General features: G+C 35.7%; 2 protein-coding genes across 3 annotated transcripts; one reads left to right on the forward strand and one right to left on the reverse strand.

Moving 5' to 3' along the window:
* Nucleotides 1-5,112: 5,112 nt before the first annotated feature.
* On the reverse strand, nt 5,113-9,085 carry LOC133875454 (uncharacterized). Of its 2 annotated transcripts, none has more exons than XM_062313600.1 (5): nt 8,784-9,085; nt 7,595-7,728; nt 6,206-6,461; nt 5,918-5,995; nt 5,113-5,469 (listed from the first exon to the last, which is right to left on the reverse strand). In XM_062313600.1, exons 2-5 carry the CDS (start codon nt 7,685-7,687, stop codon nt 5,345-5,347), a joined length of 552 nt encoding a protein of 183 aa, XP_062169584.1. In that variant the 5' UTR covers nt 7,688-7,728; nt 8,784-9,085; the 3' UTR covers nt 5,113-5,344. The 2 variants fall into 2 exon arrangements, with proteins under 2 accessions (XP_062169584.1, XP_062169582.1); XM_062313598.1 differs by having other exon boundaries at nt 7,595-7,702; nt 8,784-9,083.
* Nucleotides 9,086-10,846: 1,761 nt separating this feature from the next.
* LOC133875928 (uncharacterized) lies at nt 10,847-13,563 on the forward strand. Its single transcript, XM_062314203.1, has 3 exons — nt 10,847-11,817; nt 12,588-12,638; nt 13,198-13,563. The coding sequence occupies exons 1-3, from the start codon at nt 10,992-10,994 to the stop codon at nt 13,242-13,244; spliced, it is 924 nt and encodes a 307-aa protein (XP_062170187.1). The 5' UTR covers nt 10,847-10,991; the 3' UTR covers nt 13,245-13,563.
* The last annotated feature ends 1,684 nt before the right edge of the window (nt 13,564-15,247 follow it).

Genomic DNA, 15,247 nt, shown 5'->3' on the forward strand with positions numbered 1-15,247 from the left:
GTTTGACCATTAGTGCGGTTCAGAGTCAATCAGTGGGTCTTGCGGTGCATCATTTCTTTAGCCTCAACTTGTTAAGCGTCAATGCCACACGATTCACTACGCTTAAGACTTGCTACCATTGGATCCGTTTTTTGCGATTATATATAAAAAAAAAAAAAAAAAAAAAAAAAAAAAAAAAAAAACTACAGTAATTTTTTCAATAATTTAATTTAATTTTTAATTTTTATAAAAAAGAGAATAATATGAAATTTATTTTTATAGCATCTAAACCAAATATAAAAGGAATATATTATAATATGCAGCATACAACATACAAAAAATAAAAAATAAATAAAAATTGCAATTTCACAAAAATTTAAATTGATATGAGAGTTTTAAATTTAATATTTTAACACTCATCTTTACATATATGAACTCAAACTTTCACGAATAAATTAGGTGAAGTGGTAAACTGTGAAGTCAGATTCAAATACATTACCTCTATTTTAATATCAACTTAAATAATCAATTATCCCAAAAATTTAAATTGATAAAAAATAATAGACTTGGGATGGGTTTGAGATTGTGATTTCATAGACAATAAGTGTGATTTTAAACCAAATCGCAGAACATAAATTGTTTGGGAACTGCGTTTTTAAAAATTGCGATTTGAAAACGCAGAAAATCTGATTTTTCAAATCGCAGATAAGATGATGCTTTTTTGAAAATGTATAATTTTAAAGACTAAACTGCGATTTTGCAAAAAGCTTAACTGCGTTTTTAAAAATCACTTTTTTCAAATCGAACATTTTAAAATCGTTATTTTAAATTGCATTTTTTAAAATCGTAAACCTAAACAGACTCTTAATCATTTATATTAATATGCTAACAAAATCAATATCATTATCAATAATTTTATTTTATTTTTGATTCAATCATCAATATTGTTACTATACAACAGTTTAATAAAAATATATTTATTCTTTTACCCTTCAATTTTTTTTTTCTTTCTTTTTTGTTAATTATACTTACTCCCTCAACTATCACTCATTTCTACATTATCCTACAAACTGCTTGCCTTAAACCAGTATTTGGTAAGGCAACACAAAGCATAAAATCATTATCTTTAGACTTTATATGGTATTAGAGCCACACTCGTGACTCACATCTTTTTTTCTTTTTTTTTTTCTCTCAATTTTCTTCCTTCTTTCGATCATGTCTACCTCCACCCTACCACCTCAATCACCAACCGAGACCCCTGTTCCTCCTGCTATGATCTCCACTCACTATCAAACACCAACATAAAATCTATTCAATCCGACTGGGGTGGTGAATATCGCCCTATCAGCAAACTCCTCTAGCAGCTCGATATTCTCCATCGTGTGTCATGTCCTCATACACACCAACAAAATGGTGCAATTGAACAAAAACATCGACACATTGTCCAAACCGGTCTCGCACTACTCTCTCATGCTCATTTACCCTTACCCTTTTGGGATAATGCATTCTCCACTGCATGCTACCTCATCAATCGCATGCCCACCACAATTCTTCAAATCAATCCCCATTTGAAGTTCTCTTCAAATGCTGTCATGATTACTCATTTTTAAGAACCTTCAGTTACCTCTGTTGGCCTAATCTTCGGCCCTATAATACCAACAAATTTCAACCCAGATCTGTTCCTTGTTTGTTCTTAGGATATAGCACTTTGCACAAAGGCTACAAATATCTTCACTTACCTACAAATCGTCTATATATTTCTCGAGATGTTGTCTTCACCGAGTCTACCTTTCCATATACTTCTGCATTCTCAAGCGAAACTTCATCTCCAAATTCCAGGCAGCCATTCTCCCTGCCCTTTCTTTCTTATCCATTGGCTGCTTCAGTTCCACAACCAAGCACTACCTCTATACCTTCTGCTACTCCTTTACTGTCCACTCCTTTGCAGTCCCCTCAATTCAAATCAGTCACATCTGTCGAGTCTTCCTTTGTTCCTATTATTCCTGAAGTTTCATCTCCACCTTCAACTCCTCTAGAATCAGTTCACCCCATGGTCACTCGTGCAAAAAATAACATCTCAAAACCTTGAGAATTCACAGATGGCAGAGTTCGGTATCCAATTCCAAGAGCCCTCCTTACCGAGTCCTCCTCCCTTATCACCGAGCCTATTTGTCAACCATAAAGGATAAAAATTGGAGAGCTGCCATGAACACAGAGTTTGATGCCCTACTACAGAACCGAACTTGGACACTTGTTCCACCTACGTCAGCTACAAACTTCATTGGCTGCAAATGGGTTTTTCGGCTAAAAAGGAAAGCTGATGGATCAATCGATCGGTACAAGGCAAGACTCGTTGCAAAGGGTTTTCACCAACAACCTGTAATAGATTATGGTGAAACCTATAGTCCAGTGATCAAACCTACTACGGTACGTATTGATCTATCTCTTGCTCTTTCCAATGGATGGCCTATCCATCAGATTGATATACATAATGCATTTCTACACGGCAACATTTCAGAGGTGGTCTACATGTCTTAGCCCCTTAGTTTTGCTCACCCTCAGTATTCCAATCATCTCTGTCAACTACAGAAGGCCCTCTATGGCCTAAAACAAGCACCAAGGGCCTGGTTTTCCAGACTTAGTGGCAAGCTACTGACACTCGAGTTCAAGGCCTCACAATCGGACACCTCTCTATTTCTCTACAAATTGGCCACATGCATTATCCTAGTGTTAATCTATGTAGATGACATCTTGATAACTTCATCCAGCTCCGTGACCTCTTGTCCACATTAAAACAAGAGTTTGTTGTGAAAGACCTCGGCCTCCTCAATTATTTTCTGGGCATTGAAGTTCTTCCTAGTTCCGGTGGCTTTTTGCTGTCTCAGCATAGATATATCCTTGATATTCTCAACCAGACAAAAATGACAGAAGCCAAATCGATCAATTGTCCTATAGCATCATCTACACACTTGTCAGCACATGAAGGTGACTTATTTTCTGATCCTACTCTCTTCCGCAGCACAGTAGGTGAGCTGCAATGCCTATGCATCACTAGACCGGACATTTCATTTTGTGTCAACAAGCTAGCTCAATTCATGCACAACCCCACTGATCTTCATTGGTAGGCCGTGAAAAGACTTCTACGATATCTCAAGCAAACAGTTCACTTTGGACTTCAATTTTATCGTACAGGCTCTGCTTCTATCCAAGCATACTCAGACGCTAACTGGGCCGGAGACCGAGATGATCGTCGCTCCAGTGGCAGCTACTGTATTTTCCTTGGCAAAAATCTCATCTCATGGAGTTGTGGAAACCAGCACACAGTGGCAAGGTCAAGCACAGAGGCCGAATACAAATCCCTTGCCAACACTGCAGCTGAACTCTCCTGGATCCTATCTCTCTGCTCCGAACTTGGACTGAAACTCACACAATCACCAACAATATGGTGTGACAATATTGTAGCAACATACTTAACCTCCAATCCGGCTTTCCATGCTCGCACCAAGCATGTCGAAATAGACTTTCATTTTGTTCGGGATATAGTTGCTAAAAAGATCCTACGGATTCAGTTCATCTCTAGCAAAGACCAACTTGCGGACATCTTCACCAAACCACTATCATTCGCCTAGTTTGCTTTTCTTCGGTCCAATCTCAACGTCCTTCCTATACCGTTGAGATTGCAGGGGCGTGTTAAAGACATATCTAGCTATCAAGATAATGATAAGTCTAAATATAAGATTAGTTGTTCAAATTCAAATACTAGATAACTCATAGTTCAGACTTACTTCACAAGTGTAACAGTTAGATTAGAACTCTTAGTCTCTTCTCTTATCACGTTGTAATCTCCTAGTTCTTTGTAACTTCTTCTCTATAAATACAGGAGCCTTAAACCAATATTTGGTAAGCAGCACAAAGCATAAATCATTATCTTTAGACTTTATATTGCTATATGTCATTTTCAACGTGCTTAAACTATCATTTGCTGGCGAAAAAGAAAAAAAAGAAAGAAAACCTTTGCCAACTCAGATCATCAAAACGGACGGAATCGTGCGTTATATATATATATATATATATATATATATATATATATGAGAAATGATCTCTACACTCATTTCTCACAACAGCCCTACAACAAACTGAAGTAGCTGGTAATATTTTATTACTTTTTTTGTTTTGTTTTGTTTTCTTTTTGTAAAAAAATAATAAAATACTACCAGCCACGTCAGCTTGTTGTGGGGCTGTTGTGAGAAATGAGTGTAAGAATCATTTCTCATATATATATAAGAGGATGATTGGGGTACAACCCCTTTGTACAATTTTGGCACAACCCACTCACAATGAGGTGGGGCCTATACACGTGGGCTCCACCTCATTGTGAGTGGGGATTGTGCCAAAGTTGTGATGGGGTTGTATATTTATCATTTCACACACACACACACACACACACACACATATATATATATATATATATATTTATTTATTTATTTTTAGAAAAAAAAAAAAACCTCTTCTCAGCTACCTTCACACCCAAGCGTTATGCTTGTCTAATCAGACTAAGCCAGATGTTTTCTTAGTGCACTTCGAATTGAACGCAGCTGGCATGCTATGATAAATGGCTGACATCAAAAAGCTCGAAATTAAAACCATATTCCCAAAAATACCTCAACCAAATTCCTTACTTTTTAGGTTTTCAAACAAGCCCTGTCACCTGTTTGAGTGGATCCACGGCAACGATAAAAATAAGGAGGAATGTTAGTGTGTTTTTTTTATTTATTTTTTTATTTTAGTGTCCATCCGAAAATATATAAATGTAATAAAAATATTAAATCTATGTCTTTTTTGATGATATAAATATAATTTTTTTATTTTTTTATTATATTCATATCCTTTCAGATAAACACCAGAAAAACGCTAGAAGTGATCGTCTAAGTGATTTAATTGATTGAGCTCATTTAAATTGCCTCCATAAAGTCATTTAATTGGAACCATTGGGGAGTGTTACTTTGCACAACATTGCACAATAATTTTATTATTCTAAATATAATGAGCAAAAGAATAAATAAGATGAAAATTTGGATTTGCTTATTCATTTGGTGATTGACATAATTAACACCAATCACCAACAAAACAAGAGGCATAAATAACCTCAAAGATCAACCTTAGAAAAACACTTTTTAATGTCACCAAGCTTTTAAGAGCCTATTCTCAGTCCTCACTATCAAAAAGGGAACAACAGAAAAAGAGAATTAGTTACAAAACAAAAGCATTAAATCTATTTTTGGGGCTAGCCCTCGTGTCTTTCTTTTAATCCCTCTTAACTCCCATTAAAAATTGGAGTGCTTAGGCACCTCCAAATTTTGCTGTTCTATTTACTCAAGTTTTCTTCAAGCCTCTCTATTGCTGCGCCGACCCCTCCCCTTTGAACTGAATCAGGATGAGCAGCCATATTACCTTCATTTGCTTTCTCTATAAGCTTCAGTTGGAGCCAACCTATCACAGCATGAATTAAAAAATAAAAAATAAAAAATTGTAAGTTCTACAATTTTCACTGTACTTAAGCTGTCAATTTTCAATTTTGTTTTCCTTGTCATTTAGAGCTTCAAGTTATTCTGCCAATATAAGACAATGTAATTATCAAATCTTGCACTAATATGGCAGGACAAATAATCTCCTAAGACTGCTCAAGTGACAGTCGAGCTTAAACAATTGAGACCCCTTTGACGAGAAACACATTTATGGTTATATCAAAAATTCTGGTAGAGGATTGGGGCTACTCTAGCAGCTTGTGTTTAAATATTATGTAAATGACAGTAGAGTGATTGTACTCAGATTCAATGTTCATCAGATAACCAAACAGCCACAACATTTTTCATTTACCTTTATATTAGAGGTTCAAATTGAAGGTTCAGTAATTGCATCTAAGGAACAAATCTATTACCTAGAGGGAAACAAATCACTGCTCCCAGAACTGAACCCAGCGCAACATTTCTTGCACGCCAAAGGAGTGATCCTGGCACTAATATGGAAGAGATAGAAAAGTTAGTCACAGAGCAGACTGCAATTCCTCAATCTATTTCGCATATTCATGGCATTAAACTTCAAAATAATAGATAGTAAAAATGTAAATTATATGAGGAACGATGAAGTGACTACAAAAAATTTTGAAAACCAAAATTCCATTATCAGTGAGTTGACACGTCTGATGCATGAGTTTCTGACTCCTTACTGATTAGACCAAATGTCGCAGCAGTGGCTGAACCAGCTCCAACAACATTGAAAACGTCATGCACGCCACGTTTCTCTGCAAGCAAATTCTGTAGATTGCAGAATGCAGCAGTGAACATTCCAAGGCGCACTCCGCCAACTATTGAGCCACGAGTGACTCGAATGAACCTCTTCTCCATTGCATCTCTCATTAATCGATGCTGCTCACGCTTGTCTGGCGTGCTCCCTAGCTTCAACATTACTTCCGCATCCTTGCTCTGCCAAATCAATGCAAAGTCCTCAAAAGTGTCATGAAATTTGATTTCAATATGTTCCAGAAAATGAAAATCATTTGGATGAACATAAAGGTCCATTATCTGACAATAGTAAACATTAAAAAATGGTAGAGAAATTATAAAGGAAGATTAAAATGTTAAAGAAAAATGATCCCTACACTCATTTCTCATAACGACCCCACAACAAGCTGATGTGGCTGGTAATATTTTATTATTTTTTTACAAAAAGAAATGAAAACAAAACAAAAAAATAATAAAATATTACAAGCCACATCAGCTTGTTGTAAGGTTGTTGTGAGAAATGAGTGTAGGGATCATTTCTCAATGTTAAAATAAGTACCATAGTCCATGGATTTTTTTTTTTTTTTTTACTCTCTATTGTTTTTTTGGTTAGGAGGTTGTGTCAAAGAGGGCTGGAATTAAAGAAAGGAACTCAGAAGTGAACAGCTTGCAAAAAAGATGGTGCAGAGTACAGAATGAACATGGAGGATTGTCTTCCAAAATACATCCAGTAAGTAACATGTTAATCACTTCGCAGAATTTTTTATTTTATTTTATTTTTTAAAATTTTTTTGATAAGATTCAAAGAAATTGCCATATCATTTGTCAAACTTGCTGCAAGAACATGCTAAACGTCCAGCTTTTTAAGAAACTATGCTACAAAGAAAGCACATCTATACTATTTATTGAGAGAAAAGAGGATTTGGTTTGGGCTCTTGCATTTTCATAAATTATACTTAAATGCAAGCCATCACTTTCTATTGACCCATCCTGCTTATAACCGATCCACCAAATACCACGAGCATAGCGCATGCCACCATGCAGTATTGGTTGTAGCAGAGGGTACAACAATGCCAAACATAGCTGACTAGTTTATATTGTAAATCTCAAAAGGTTAATGTTCAAAATGTTAATATCTAATTAGCAGGTTAATTAGTTATCTCGATATGAACATGCAAAAATCTGCTCTCCTATTCCTCCACCTCTTGTCTTCATTATTATGAATTATTCATGTCTGAGCAGGATGGAGATTAATTTTTACGTTCTTTAATTGATCAAACACATTCATGCATTATAAACATACACAGTGAGTATCATTTTGAGTAAAAACTTACAACAGAAGCAGCTGCCTCCTTACTACCTCCATACAACATGCCTGCGAACACTCCAATGACAGTTGCTGTGCCCCAATTGACATTTCCAGCCATCCTGGGAGTATTCTTCTGATCAGGGGGAAGATGAGTTTAGCCTTTACACATTAGACAAGAGTCATGTAATCATAAGATGCATTACTTACATATCTAAAGGCATATATGTACATATACAAGAACCCAGAAAGATAAAAGAGACAATACGGAGTTCCCACACCCCTAGAGATGCCACACATAGAGCAATCGATTTTAACCATACACATTGACAGGGAAAACAGTATTTTGGTGAATTTACCTGGTTTAAAGACTTAGAAAACCTCTATGACTAGAATGGTATGAAATCCAGAACGAAAGCATTGAAAAAACAACTCAATAACAATTATAGAAAAATTGAATCTCCAAACCTCCTTAAGCAATATGAAAAGCACAACAGCTTAATTCAAGCCTTTGTTCATTTAACCCAAGTTTATTCTTTTGATAAGTAACCCAAATTTATTCTTTATAGATACTTAAATTTCTTTTCTCCTAAAATTTCATTAAAGAAAGTGCAAATGCAAGTCTTGAGCATTTTGTCAAGGGATAATTCCTCATTCAATGAGAGTCCAAATTACTTGTAGATGCCCAGCTATGAAGGATAGTGAATCGTCGAGGTCACTAATTGATACGAAGACACCAAATTTCGAGCTAAAGAGTCTAGCAAAGACCACCAAACTTCAACTACAAATGAACACTAGGAACACCACAACAGCCAAAAATGAAACAACTTTACAAGCAAAACAACAGAGCTAGGGTCTCTGACTTCAATACTTGAATGTTAGGATTCTCCCCAAATCTCTCTGATTTTCTTATGCTTGCATTCTACGTTTCTTGCTTGTTACGCTTATTTCCATATTAAGCTCTATGCGTGCCTCTATAAATAATTGTAGATGCCGTATGGCTGATAATCAAGGAAAATCTATATTTGCTTGAAGCTATTTGGAGGCCCGACCCCTCGGAGGTTCGATCCCCTCGAAGCGGTCTATTATCCCTTTAGTTTCTGTATTTTCATTTTTCAATCGATAGAAACCCTAGGTTCCTATCATCTGGTATCAGAGAAGTTCTTTTTTGGGTGTTTTTCTATATGGTGTGGTGAGCCATCGTGCGAGTGGGTTACCTGTTTGAAGTAGTGATCGGCGGCGAGGTGGACCGCTCGTGGTAAAGCTGTGCGGGGTACTGCGCGATTCTGCAGTGGGCTGACGTGCAGTGGGCTGACGTGATGGCTGAGGGTGGGAGACAGTGGACCCGAGCTGCTGGCGAGTGCTGAGCGGTGGGTTGCACGGTGGTGCAACGTCGGAGCAGTGTCGCTGGACTGAGTCAGTGGCTAACGTCGTCTCTCCTGTAGCTATGAAGGCTGGAAGTGGCGGGGCGTAGCCGTGGAAAGCAACCGTGCGGGGCGTTGCAATCTGGTTGTGCGCTTAAGTCCGTGGGCGTTCATTGGTTGAAGAAGACTTCTGTTTGGTTGCACAACTTGGTAGGTATTTCTATTCCGGAACGCGGATAATCTTATTCTAGTACAGGTATCATCTTATTCTGGTTTGGTATTGGAAATTTTAGCTGTTTGGTATCAGGATTTAGTTAGCCCTAATTCCAATTTACTGCATTCTGAGTGTATCTTATCCAGAGTAAGGGGAAAAATGACTGAAATTTCCTACAAACATTTGTAGGAAATTTCATACCAACCGTATCTAAGATTGACATGTAAAAATTACATGTTTTAATAGCATGTGCTTCTCACATGTTTTTTTAGGGTCCGTTTGAGTTTGCGATTTTAAAAAGTGCGATTTAAAATAACAATTTTAAAATGTGCGATTTGAAAAAAGTGATTTTTAAAAACGCAGTTAAGCGTTTGACAAAATCGCAGTTTAGGTTTTAAAATCGCAAATTTACCTTTAAAATTCTGCGTTTTCAAAAAAGTATCATCTTATCTACGATTTGAAAAATCAGATTTTCTGCGTTTTCAAATCGCAATTTTTAAAAACGCAGTTCCCAAACGATCTATGTTCTACGATTTGGTTTAAAATCGCACTTATTATCTACGAAATCGCAATCCCAAACGTACCCTTAATAGCATTAATAAAAAAACATGTGTTTTTCACATGTTTAAAAGACACATGTCACTTTTATACGTGGGTTATATGAAATTTCCTACAAACCGATTTGTAGGAAATTTCTGTCAAGAAAAAACTAAAAAAAAAAAAAAAAAAAATTGTATGCCTTATACGTGCAACTGAAAGTGAGTGTTAAGAAATTCTGATTTAACAGATTACACAATGGCCTTCGGTATCAATCCACCACAGAAAGGGGAGACTTAATTGGATTTACTGTTTGACTCGGAGTTTTTGAAGCAATTGAAGGAGCTTATTATGCATGTCATCCAGGAGGAGCGCAATGCCAGACCATCTCCGCCTCAAACCCCAACTGCAACATATCATCACAATTATGACCACAACTCTTCTTTGAAGATGAACTTTTATCAATGGGGTGAAGATGATCTATCCGGTTGGATGTCAAGAACAGAGTATTTTTTTTTATATGTCATAAAAATTAGGGATCATTCTGGTTGCGTTTAAAGGTTGTTGAAAGGCCAAAGTTACTTTGCAACTTGAATATTAGTATGCATGGAATAATGATCGAACAAAATCTAAATCCCTCGTGTGATGCATATATATATATATATATATATCAAAACGACCATTTTTGAGTCATTTTACTGTTTATAAAATTTTAGGTTGATTGGAGCACATTAAGGAGGCAAAATCAGGCATAGAGTGGATCAAACCTAACAAACATCCAAAGACCAGGCCTTGTTTGCCAAGTGACGGTACACGCATTACTGTGCTCTTATGGTCCCATTTAGAAGGCTTTGATTCAATTTTTACTAACCTATCTAACGTGCATATCTAAGCCCAACACTTTAGACCAACTCACATACTAAGCTAAGGCAAGAGTGTTACATAACAAATGACAAATTGGGGTAAGGCATAATTAAGTAATTTGAATAGATACTTGCTGTTAAAATATGACCGTTTTCAATTGGAATATCACTATTAAAGTCATAGAGAAGCACGATATATAGTACAATACTTGATTATAAAGCAACCCATCAATCTGGCAATGCCAAAAAGCAAACTAAAGCTAGAAAATCTCCGAGTACCCTTCAAAAAAAGAGAGAAGGAAAACCCATAAACAATGCATCCAGATTCCTCAACACTACATGTGAATAAAGCCCCCCCCCCCAAAATCAACATGTCCTCAGCTAGCTATATCCAAGCAAAGAATCATTCTTCTCACTTCTACCCAACCTCCACTGATCATCACAGCCATGGCTATACAGTACATCTTCACGGCCACCCTCTCCCTCTGCCTCTTAAGCTTCGCCTTAATCCCACCAAGTTGGAGCCTCCACGTGAACACATGCCGATCATATTGTGGAAACTTAACCATAGACTACCCATTCGCGCTACAGTATGGCTGCGGCCACCCGGGCTTCCGAGACCTCCTCTTTTGCATGAACGACGTACTCATGTTCCACATAACCTCCGGCTCCTACCGCGTCCTAGAAATAGACTACGCTTATCAAGCACTTACCCTGCACGACCCTCACATGTCAACCTGCGACACCATTGTTCTAGGCGGCAAAGGCAACGGCTTCACCGTCGAGCCCTGGCGCTCGCCTTACATGAACCCGATCTCCGACAACGTGTTCATGCTAATAGGCTGCTCAGCTCGGTCCCCGCTCTTCCAAGGCTTCCCCGGAAAGCACTTGCCATGTCGCAACGTTTCCGGCATGAGCTGCGAGGACTACTATAGGTGCCCGGCGTGGGACTTGTTGGGTCACAGAGCGGCGGGGTCCATGTACGGCTCCAACCCACCGGAATGCTGTGCGGTGCCGTTCGAGGCGATCAAGGCTATAAACCTCACCAAGCTCGAGTGTGAAGGGTACACCAGCGCTTTTAGCCTCGCGCCATTGAAGGTAGATGGGCCTGGTGGATGGGCCTATGGCATACGTGTAAAATACTCGGTCCAGGGGAACGATGATTTCTGTAGCTCTTGTGAGGCCACCGGTGGCACGTGCGGGTTTGGTACGGATGGGATTCGCCAGGTGTGCATGTGTGGCAGCTTGAATTCCACGTCAAATTGCGACTCAGGTTGGTCAATCAGATCCTTTTATTTATTTTTTATTTTTATTTTTATTTTGAAAATATTTCAATCTTTCATTTAATTAAAGCATGTTGTTCTAAAATTACAACGTCAAAAATACTATCCATGACTTGTTTAGTGGTAGCTTTGACTAACCCGTGCACAACAAAATTTGTCTATCTTCTGGTATGTCCAATCTACTAGCTTCCGAGCTCATTTAAGACGTCTTCAACATCTTCTCAGATTTTTCTATACGGATCACCAAAATTGAGTCTTTTATCCGTGGACTATGTTTTAGATTTTAATTTTTTTTTTTTAAAAAAAACTACTGATTATTTTGATTTAGTCTTTCAAATTTTAGAAACATGTGAATTACATAAACATTGTTCGAATTCAACATATTTGTTGTGATACTGTGTTAAATTATTGTTTGATTCAAAAGTTTAAGGGAATAAAAAATAATATATTTAATTAATATTCTAATAAGTACTATTATGTGAATAATAATGGATAATAATTATTGATGTGATAGACTTGCTTTTTGTATACATGCTCCTATAATATAATGCTTATGTCATATAGGGTAATATTAAACATTTTAGAACTTTAATATTAAATTGAATTGATCAATCATACATGAATAAAATTGAAATTTGATGCATAATTCAGAGACCAAAATCATATTTTGACCTAATAAACACAATCAACAATATTATTAGTCTAATCATCATCATAACCAATATTTTCTTTTCTAAGTGCTCTTTGGAATAATGTGCAGTCAAGTCATCATCAAGCAGAAGAACATGGTCTATGGTGGACGCATTAGCAGGTAGCTTTTTAGATGCATTAATCTTCATCAATTATAAGTAATCTTGATGGGACTTATTACATAATAAAATTATATACATTTTTCATTTTTGATAAATATCATATCCTACCCTTGATATCTTACATCAATTTGTAACGAGATTGTAGTAAAGTTTATGAAAACTACAATCACCTCCTGAATTACTACCAAGCTCTTTCAGTTGTCTCCATTCGTTGAGAATTTTTTGTTAAATTTCAACGAAGATAGAAAAATAACAAAAATACCCCTATGTTCAAGGAATTTTTTTCCTTCACGTACATGATGCGTAGCCGTCTAAATTAAATAAAAATTTGAATGTAACGGGTAACCGAAAGGAGTCGGTAGAATAGTTTCCTACCTTGCAACTTTTTAAAATTTGAAAAAATATTAAAACTAAGGTTAAGTAAACTTTCTCCTAAAATTTATAATATCCGATCGCTGCACATGAAGCTACTTGTTCATTTTCTCCTTTTGTTTTGTGGTTTCAATCTTCACAATTGGGCTATTTTCTATCTAATTTGAATATTATTTTCTTTTGTAGGACTTTTTATGGGCATGTTAGTATGGGTGACAGCCAATCAAAATTGAAGTAGAGGTCCAACGTCACCATCTTATATATATGTATCTCCCATCTCCCATCTCCCATCTCATGTAATTAATGTCATTTTTACACATATATGCAAGTCTTGCACACACACATCACACATGAGAGAGAGGAGAGAGGGAGAGATGTAAGCATATTTGTAGATTTTTTTTTTTTTTTTTTTTTTTTTTTTTTTTAAGTTCTAAATTTTTGAGCTTGAGTTTAACAGGGTGAGGGATTATTTGGAAGTCCTTGTATTTTGGTGCAAGATTTTAAGTACATTATCAAGACCATATCGGAAAAAAATTAGCTACAAATTGATTTGTGACAATTAGCTATAAACTAATATAATTTGTAGCATTTAACTATAAATCAGTCTAATAAAGTGATATCATGTGTTCATAAAACATTATGAGAAGCACGTGTTTTTTTTTCTTAATGTTATTAAAAAAAACATGTGAGAAACATATGTTATTAAAAAAATACGTGCTTCTTACATGCTGAGGGTCATGTGTTACTTTATTAGAGGTATGTTAATTATTTATTTTTGTGGAAAAAAAGACAAAAATTGATAACATTTAAGCGTTTGTCGGGATTTAATGGAATTTACAAAAATACCTATGCCTGTGTTATATATATTAATAAAACAATATTATTTTGAAAATTTTGACATTATTTAACAGAAAATCCTAAGGAATAGGTGAAATTGAAAAAAATTGAAAGACAAATATACTAAATTGAGAGTTTTTGAAGTTTAGGGGTGTAATTACAAAATCAGCGACAATTTAGGGGGGTTAAGTGAACTTTTCTGTTAATGTTATTAGAAAAACATGTGCTTCTCACATGCAAAAAATATTTTAACAATTTATTAAACTGGTTTATAAAAATTAAGGAAAAATCATATTTTACCTTTAAGTTTTCATCTTATTTGAATTTAGTCATTGTGTTTTGAATTTTAAGAATAAGGTATTTAAGTTTTACTCAAGTTTTAAATTGGTCCCTCCATCATTTTACAGTCAAAGTTGCCAACTTTTTATTTGTCATGTGTGTCTCATTTGACACGTCAGGGTCTATCTCAACATCAAAGTTATAGTTTTTCCTTTAACATCTAGCAGATTAAGATGACAAATAAGATTTGTCTTTGGAGTTGGAGTTGGAGGGGGCTTCTTTCTCTTTTTTTTTTTTTTTTTTTTTTTTTTGTAAAGATATAAACCATTCATTTTGATGAAAAAGCGATAAATATAACTAATTTAAATCTGGATAAAATCTAAAGGCATAAAAGATCTTAAACGTCCCTCTTGGTCACCTTATGTGTAGCCAAAGGGAATTTTTTTACTTGGGGCTATGGGAAAAGCAAAAATTTTACACAACTTTATTCTCTTGGCAAAGCGGGGGAATCTAGATATCTATGGCCATTTTTTTTTTAAAAAAAAATTAAATGCAATTAAATAAGATAATTTTTTAAGGTTTTTAAGAGTCTTAAAAGATTAACCTCATTCAATAGATTCATATTCCACCCTTTTTCTAGTGCCTAAATCCTAATAGATATAGGTTTCAGGATTCTAGTTGATTTTCAACGGGAGAGGAGTTGGTTCTTTATACACGGGAATATTTTTATAATTTCACACCATATGAAATTATAAAAATGCCCATGTGTATAAAGGAGAGGCTTCTCTCCGGTAGGGGAAACTGGAGAAGAGCCTGGTCGAGGCCTACCAATAGTTATTTCTAATGATTTTTTTTTTTTCCTTTTTTAAGGCTGTCCATTTCTGTCCATTTTTCTTTTTTTCTTTTGAAATTTTTATTTAGTATAATATATAAATAGTTAAATATATATATATTTGGACCAAAATATATAAGCTTGGCCGTTGAAAAAAAAAAAGGCTTGGCTTTTGGTCTTAATGTTACATATTACCATTATGTCCCCCCCTAAAATTGATGTGACTATGCTACATGTCACCCTTGTGTCCTTCCAAAATTAATGTGACTCTTAAAATCACCATTAAAT

The sequence above is a fragment of the Alnus glutinosa genome, chromosome 8 (assembly GCF_958979055.1).
Source record: "Alnus glutinosa chromosome 8, dhAlnGlut1.1, whole genome shotgun sequence".
In the NCBI taxonomy this organism is placed as follows: Eukaryota; Viridiplantae; Streptophyta; class Magnoliopsida; order Fagales; family Betulaceae; genus Alnus; species Alnus glutinosa.

What these genes read in the sequence shown, in the direction of transcription:
- LOC133875454 (XM_062313600.1), bottom strand. Translation starts at nt 7,687, where the DNA reads ATGGCTGGAAATGTCAATTGGGGCACAGCAACTGTCATTGGAGTGTTC. An exon ending in TGCGACATTTGGTCTAATCA is followed by an intron (nt 5,996 to 6,205) that starts GTAAGGAGTCAG and finishes CTTCCATATTAG; the next exon opens with TGCCAGGATCACTCCTTTGG. An exon ending in AGTGATTTGTTTCCCTCTAG is followed by an intron (nt 5,470 to 5,917) that starts GTAATAGATTTG and finishes ATGCTGTGATAG; the next exon opens with GTTGGCTCCAACTGAAGCTT.
- LOC133875928 (XM_062314203.1), top strand. Translation starts at nt 10,992, where the DNA reads ATGGCTATACAGTACATCTTCACGGCCACCCTCTCCCTCTGCCTCTTA. An exon ending in CACGTCAAATTGCGACTCAG is followed by an intron (nt 11,818 to 12,587) that starts GTTGGTCAATCA and finishes AATAATGTGCAG; the next exon opens with TCAAGTCATCATCAAGCAGA. An exon ending in TATGGTGGACGCATTAGCAG is followed by an intron (nt 12,639 to 13,197) that starts GTAGCTTTTTAG and finishes TTTCTTTTGTAG; the next exon opens with GACTTTTTATGGGCATGTTA.